This window comes from Thamnophis elegans, chromosome 4 (assembly GCF_009769535.1).
Source record: "Thamnophis elegans isolate rThaEle1 chromosome 4, rThaEle1.pri, whole genome shotgun sequence".
Classification (NCBI taxonomy): Eukaryota; Metazoa; Chordata; class Lepidosauria; order Squamata; family Colubridae; genus Thamnophis; species Thamnophis elegans.
The window spans coordinates 74,906,784-74,914,612 of NC_045544.1; the positions used below are offsets into that span (position 1 = coordinate 74,906,784).

General features: G+C 36.6%; 1 protein-coding gene across 1 annotated transcript in view; it reads right to left on the reverse strand.

Moving 5' to 3' along the window:
* HEATR5B (HEAT repeat containing 5B) overlaps positions 1-7,828 on the reverse strand; it is a 49,326-nt gene extending 41,498 nt beyond the window's left edge. Inside the window, 10 exon segments of the mRNA XM_032215097.1 lie at positions 2-7; positions 276-447; positions 964-986; positions 989-1,112; positions 2,371-2,461; positions 2,463-2,477; positions 3,054-3,246; positions 3,249-3,264; positions 4,782-4,948; positions 7,708-7,828. Of these exon segments, the coding sequence (XP_032070988.1) occupies positions 2-7; positions 276-447; positions 964-986; positions 989-1,112; positions 2,371-2,461; positions 2,463-2,477; positions 3,054-3,246; positions 3,249-3,264; positions 4,782-4,907 (766 nt within the window). The 5' untranslated portion in view covers positions 4,908-4,948; positions 7,708-7,828.
* Position 7,829: the final 1 nt, after the last annotated feature.

The following is a 7,829-nucleotide window of genomic DNA, read 5'->3' on the forward strand; positions in this document are numbered from 1 at the left end:
CGCATCACTTAAAGAAATAAAGAGAAAATATTATTCAACTGAATATTTCAATCCGTTCTCATTGTACTTTTGAGATTTTGGTAAATACTGTGTCATGTTAAAGATACCAATGTCTTTACAGACATGAAATTAATACAAATTACACAAAATTAAAAACTATGAATATACATGATTTTTATCATTGTTTACAGTTAATAGTAAACACATTAAGCTTATCCATGTGTCTATTACTGAAAAACAAATAATAATGATATGAATAACTCAATGGATTATACCTGCTGCTTGCTTTGGTATCAGTGCTGTAGCCATAACTGTCCCCAGAAGTTTGGATACTGCAACTCGTACACCATAATTTGAGTTCTCCAGTGCTTTAAAACATAGAGTTGCTACATTTTCTAATTCTGTTGTCCACATAAACACAGCTTCATTTTGAAGTTCTAGTAGACTCTGCCAGGGGGAAAAATCCCAAAACTATTAATACTTTTTGAAAGTTTGTCCATTCATACTTCGAATTCAGCCATCCCAATGACTATCCTTTTTCCTTTTAAAAAACAAATTGTAGCTGCTGAAGAAGCTTCCTGAATGAGAAGTCAAATGTCTTCAAAGAAAAACAAGAAAGTCCAGTTGCCTTTTGAAAAAGCACTTTTGGAATATTTGATTTGCATCTCAACTTTAACACCTAATGTCAGAAATAAGACTGTGAATGTGAATATTGCTCTGCAGCAAGCTGCACACCTACAGAAAGTGATAAAAACTAAACTCCAAGCATATCACTGTATCTTTCCAGAAGAATCTATAACAGTGGTTATAGGAGAGAAAAAAAGCTGTATAAGTATAGGGGTAGTGCCTCTTTCTACAACAAGCTATACAACACAGAAAGCATACTTAGAACACTAGATAACCTAGAAGTGCTATGAATGATGCAGTAATGTTTCTACCATTTAAACAATTAAGCAAGCTTACCTTTGCTACTGCACAGCGCACAGCATAGCTCTGTCTGTCAGGAGCGACCGGGCATTCTTATAAATATCACGATGACAAGAAGCTGCTGCACCACCCAAGCCACTTAAGACTTTTTGCAAACTCATTAATATTTCACTCCGTCCCTGTGACTGCAAATCACCAGAAGACATAAACATATTGTATTTTACCAAAACCATGCTTCTCATTTATATGTTTAACAGTTATCTCATTTAAAGGTATATGTTCTAATGAAAAAATATCCTTCTTCTATTTGTAAAACTGAACTCCTCATCATAATAGTAAATATCATCTTTAATATAGTATGATCATAATCCTTATTCCTAAATATGATGCTGAAAAACTCTGTTCCAAAATCACAATTTAGGGAACTCATATAAATCACACTTATTCTTTTTTAAACATAATTACAATCTTCTATTTTATTTTACAAATCGCTGCCACATTTTATGCATACTTAAAAAGTAAGATTATCATTCCTTCAGCCATTCTTTTTTAAAAAATAAATAAGAAATTGCTTCTAATTTTCTTTTCAAAATCAAACTAGGAAAACCATAAGGGGTGATTGATAGAGGAGGTAATCAGTGCTGGGATTCAAATTTTTTTACTACCGGTTCTGTAGGAGTAGCTTGGTGGGCATGGCATGGCTTGGTGGGCGTGGCAGGGGAAGGTTATTGCAAAATCCCCTTTCCTCTCGATCAGCTGGGACTTGGGGGGCAGAGAATAGATGGGGGAAGAGCCAATCAGAAGTGGTATTTACCGGTTCTCCAAACTAATCAAAATTTCTGCTACCGGTTCTCCAGAAATTGTGAGAACCTGCTGAATACCACCTCTGGAAGTAATCCCTATTCACTTCACAAATTTAAGATCTGATGGAAATACAACTTCTCCAACATATATGAGAACCATTCCTTTCCTGTAGTAGTAGAGTATAATTATTTGGTATAGTATATTGTATGGATAACACATGAATCTAGCCAAACGGTGCTTCAGCTCAACTGCAGGTTTAGTTGGTTGCCTTTTAATAATGTGAATTAGCTTTACGTGAAAATGCATTAGTTGAATATGCAATACAAAAAGCACTAAGATTCAATGCAACATTTATTCAAGCAATAACTATGTTAATTATAAGTCACATCTCTCTTTTTACCTCACTACAACCCTGATAAGTACAAAGATTTTAGTAACATCTTAACATCAGGCTAATTTATTGTGCCATAAGCTTTCATGAACCATAACCCATTGAAGCCCACAAAAATCTATGACATAAGAATTTTGTTTTCATCTAGATGATCCAAAACTTTTTTTGTTATAGATCAGGATTATCAGATTAATTAAATGAATACAGTGCAAAAATACAAATATTCTGTGAACGTTTCTTTTACTTACTTCAGCACTTTTCAAAGATTTTAAGAGATTGTTAACTGTTTCAGGAAAGGAACTGCCCAGCATTCTTCCCATTTTCTCATAAAATGCTCCAACATGCCACTGCAGTACTACAAAAATCAAGATAATTTGATCAGATAATTTCTAATTACTAATAGATTCTGTCAAAAAACTCTATGGTGAGACCGTGGAAGGGAGGCCAATGGGAAATCCCAAGCCTTCAGAATAAACTTTGAAATAATAAAAAATAATTTGAAGATGATGATAACAAACCATTTCTCCACTGTTGCTTAAAATGTGTCCATTTAATCACAGGAGTCAAACTCAGCTCAAAACTATCTCTTTTAAAAAGGAGCATCAAGCGATATACTTTCCAGCAAAGATGCAAACTTTAAAATTCAAATAATCTGAATTATAATCTGGATACTGCAGTGATTGTACAGATGAACAGATTAGCAGTGAGGTAACAAGGAAACAGATATAAAGTTTCCTAACTTTGACCTTGTGGTTTCAAACAACTTTTCCTTCAAATAAAATGCTTCTACCAACAATTTGGCATATTTAAAGTATTTTATGGATGTTCAAAATAATCAAATGAAATAGTCTCATCTGACTTTAAATATTGGATATATTCGCTAATATATTTCTGAGATTGTGGATTTTTTCTGGTAGTGACATTTACTTACAGTTTGGTTGATAAATAGGCAGAAGTGTCATCTTTACTCCTGATGATATCATTACACTTATCAAGTGTTTGGAAGACAGTAAAAGTATCCCCAATGCTGTACAGAGCAGCAAGATTTTTAGCAAGTAATTTCCTTGTTGGTGGACCAGGAGAACTGCTAATAAGACCTGTTAGCTGTTCAACAAGCTTTTTTTGTTTTCTTTTACATCTGTCTGTTTGAAACAAATGCAAATCTTGTTCAGTATTTATGAAATTAATGAAGTTCATTATAAGCTTGTTATGTCATATCAAAATTTATTTCAGATGTTTTCTGGAAGTTTATTTTTAATGTCTGAATATGAACATAAAATCGATGGCCATGTATTAGACTAGAGGATTCATTAACTAAAGCTAAAAATACTTGCTTCATTTTCCATAAATGCCTTTGCGTTTTTCAAAACACTGATGCCATTCAGTTAGAAAGGAAATTGTAATGCATAATTTAAGAAGCCTTTCATTGCAATTTAATGGTTTAATTTAAACTAAAACTTGAATTATCAGGTTATGTTAAGAACTTCATATCAATCACAGCTTTCTTTCAAAGGAAAGATCATAGACCAATAATAGCTATAGCACTTAGATTTAATATACTGCTTCACAGTGCTTTATAAACCACTCTAAGTGGTTTACAGAATCAGCAATAATCTGACCCCCAATAATCTGGGTCCTCATTTTACCAATCTCAGAAGAATGGAAGGCTGAGTCAACCTTAATGTTCTGACCCAGCCTTAGCAGAAGCAAGAAACAGGCTCCTTGTCACAAAAAAACCCCTCTTTATTTACCTCTTGTGAATTAATGGCATTCACCCACCGAAAAGTCCAGGTAAGAGTCCTGCAAGTAGTTAAATGCAGGAACAGACCTTATCAGTTCCCTGTGATAATTGCAAGAATGTAAGCTCCTAGCCGAAAGGCTGGAAATTAAGTTCTGGCAAGCAGAACTTAAAACACAATTTTGTATGCACAAAATACAATGAGCAAAAGCTTCAGAAATACAAACTGTTGTCTCCTATGACAACCACTTCCCTTTCCTTCTATTTATTCCCCAGTGAGGGAAGAGATATTCAACCTCCATTTGCTTCCCGAGTCGACTCCTTCTCCTCCATTGTTCTCCTCTCCTAACTGCTCTGCGCATAAATGTATCTGGAACAGGCCCCAGCTGTTCTTCCTCCTCAGTCATCTCAGCCTCCAAAGACAGCTGCCTCTCCAATGGCTGGGAAATGTCAGATGGTCCTGGCTCTATCTGTGCATCTGACACAGAGCATCATCAGAGCCTTCTGCAGACTCTAAAACTGGCCCAAGTTCCTCCCCAACCTTATCGTCCAATATGTCTGTCTGTCTGTCTGTCTGTCTATCTGTCTATCTATCTATCTATCGATCTATCTCTATTTTTAGATATAGATATAGATGGTATAATAATCCCATAACATAATAATATCAGAACAGAAAATGGAGTTTCTGTGTAAATATGCATTATCAAAATCATAAAGAACAAAACAGCCCGATAATTTATAGGATAGACTCAAATATTTAGGCAATTCAAAGTATTTCAGGCATGTAACTTTGGTCATATTACAGAAGAGTCATTAATAATCTTATACAGAAATAAGGGCTGAAAAAATATATTCTCAAAGATCAAGTCAAATCCTGAGATAGGTAGCGAATAAATTTAATAATAAAAATTAAAATTATACCTTGTTAGCAGCTACAAGCACCTTCTCAAGAAACCGTAGCCACTCAAAGATAAAAACTGGCCGCTTTGCTTCAGTGATTTGAGCCAAAGCCTCTTCATTTAATAACAAACTATGAGCAAGTTCCATAGCTGGTGAAATTCTTTTTGTACAGTAACTACCCTTGTTTCCTGTTATATAAATAAATAGAAAAACAAAAAACAGTAGATTTAAAATATCCCACCTAAAACAGTCTTATAATGCATTTGAACTGGTTTAACTATTATTTTTATAGAACATCTTTTATCAGTCACCTACATATCTGCTACAAGGAACAGATTTTTAAAAATCTCCATCGAAGAGTGTGGATAAACAATGATAATGTGACTGATATGTGTGCATGCACTCATGTGTGCTGGTGTACACATATATGGTAACCAAATTATTGTATAAATTATTGTATAAATAATTTGGTTACCATATAAATATCATTAAATCAGTTAAAATTTTAGAAATATTTATTTCATTAAATTTTGGTACTGTTCGACTCCAAAATGATTTTGAGGATGTTTGTATGATTTACAACCAAGTGACAACTTAGTTAAGGTTTTGTGGGTTAGATGTTGTGTGAATTCATTCCATTTAGCTCATTCACGATTCCTTGTATTGGGCAATCCTTGCCCCAAAAGGGATAATTCAATAACTGCATCAAATACGCACTATGATTGCAACTAATTGTTTGAGGCAGAAGAGCATGGACAGAAGTGTAAAATCTACTGTATTTTTCGGACTATAAGATGCACTGGAGTATAAGAAGCACCTAGATTACGAAGAGGAAAATATGGCCTCCCGAACCCCCCAGACGTACCGTTTTTGTTCTCCCCAGCCCCCAGGAGTACTCTTCAGGCTCCCAAAACCTTCACGTGTCCTGTTTTTACCAAAACAGATTCATTTTTGGTGAAAACAGGCCATTGTGGGGGGGGGGGCTCCAGAAGGCCAAAAACAGCCATATTTGGTCTATAAGATGCACCAACATTTTCACCCAATTTTTTGGGGGGTGGGGGGCATTTTATAATCCGAAAAATACAGTAATTTGAAATGTTTTCACTTAGGCCTATCTATGAATTTTAGAAATCTATAGAATTTTATTTAATTACAAAAATGCATATTGTTTAAAGATTCAGATCCTACAAATGAGTATATTCTTAAAAAATAATCTCTCAAATATTACAATTTCAAGTGTAAACTAACAAGAAAAAATCAATGTTAAATAAACAGAAAAAACAATTTTCTAACAAGGAAGTGTATTTTAAAGAAAGAACTCATTTATTTGATATAGAATATTTCTTTTAAGTTTTAATAGGCAAATGAGAATAGAGGTACTCATGGTTGAATCATAAAATATGCTTTGATTGCCAGGGTTCAGCTCCTTAATATATTATTCAGGAAAAGAATACCTTTCCTTTGAATCTATAGGGTCTGTTCAGACAACTTTTTATTTAAAACTTTGCACTGAAAACTGTAAATTCAGATATAATTATTTTATTTCATTATATTTATACTGCCCAGTCTCACCTTAGAGAGGAGATGGATGGCATAAAAATTTAATAAATATACATACAGCCATCCATCTCACAAAATGTGACTCTGGGAAGCATACAACTGAAGTCCAGATAATTTGCTTCACCCAGAGTCCTCTGAAACTGTTGCACAGTCAGCTTGTCAATACCAATGATAAAAGCCGGGATTTTCTCTGGCTTTTTATTGGCAGTAGAGGCACCTCACAAACCCAGGTTTGATGTTACATAATGTATGAAACAGTTCCCATATTGGAGTCCCTTTACCCACATAGTGGCTCAGCTGATGTGACATATTGAAACACCAAGCAGCCAGATGCCATTCTATCTAACCACAAAATAGTTTATGGTTCAGTGCATCATGCACCTCCCAGAAAAAAATGCAGCCATGATGTATATAGATGGGTAAGCATATTATGCAAACATGGCTTATTATAAAAGGGATCCCACCCTGGGCGCAATTATGTAATACAGGTATTCCTTGATTTATGACCACAATTGAGCCCAAAATTTATGTTGCTAAGTGAGAAATTGGTTAAATGAATTTTATCCCATAAAAATTATTTTTATGACTTTTCTTGCCACATTTGTTAAATGAGTCGCTGCAATTTTCAAATTAGTAATACCGCTGTTAAGTCAATCTGGGTTCCCCACTGACTTTGTTTGTCAGAAGGTCACAAAAGGTAATCACATGACCCTGGGGACCCTGCAACTTGTGGTTAATATGAACCAGCTGTTAAGCATCCGAAAGTAAATCAGGTGACCATGGGGATGCTGCAATGGTTGTAAGTGTGAAAAATGGTCATAAGTCACATTTTTCAGTGCCATTGTAACTTCGAGTGGTCCCTAAACCAACGGTTGTAAGTCGATATATTATATCCTTTGCATCCTAGGGTCACCTGCTCGTACTGGCAAAACCTGAAAGGCAGTAAAGAGACACACAGGAAAACTGCACCTCTTGTCTGCCATTTAGTGGTCTCCGGAGCTTTGCAACCCAGATCGGAGACTATCCCGTGACGACGGTCCAAAGTGTAATTACTGGAAAGGGACCTTTAAGGAGCCGCTGTCAGTTGGACAGAGCAGGTCCCGGGCCATTGTCACACCTGCCTACCATCCATCCATCCATCCATCCATCCACCCATCCATCCAGAGAAAAGCCAGCCACAGGGACGACGGATGCCACCCCAGCGGGCGATGCCACAATGGGGAGTCCGAGGTGGCGCTACTCCCACCCGGAGAAGCTGCCATCGTCTTGCGCTCCCGCTTCCTTCTTGCGGTCTTTTCAGCCCTCCCACTCCTTTCCCCACCGAGCTCTTCCCCACCGAGTGCAAGCCCCGCGTCTCCCTGCCCAACCTTTCCACTGATCGTCCCACCTGAGGCAGCGGCGGCCACCGACTCAGCGGAGCCCCGAAGGTCGCCGAAGCTTACGCCCCGATCCGGCCCTTCCCCACGACCAGCTGAAGCAGCACCGGCTCCTGCGCATGCGCTCTCGAGA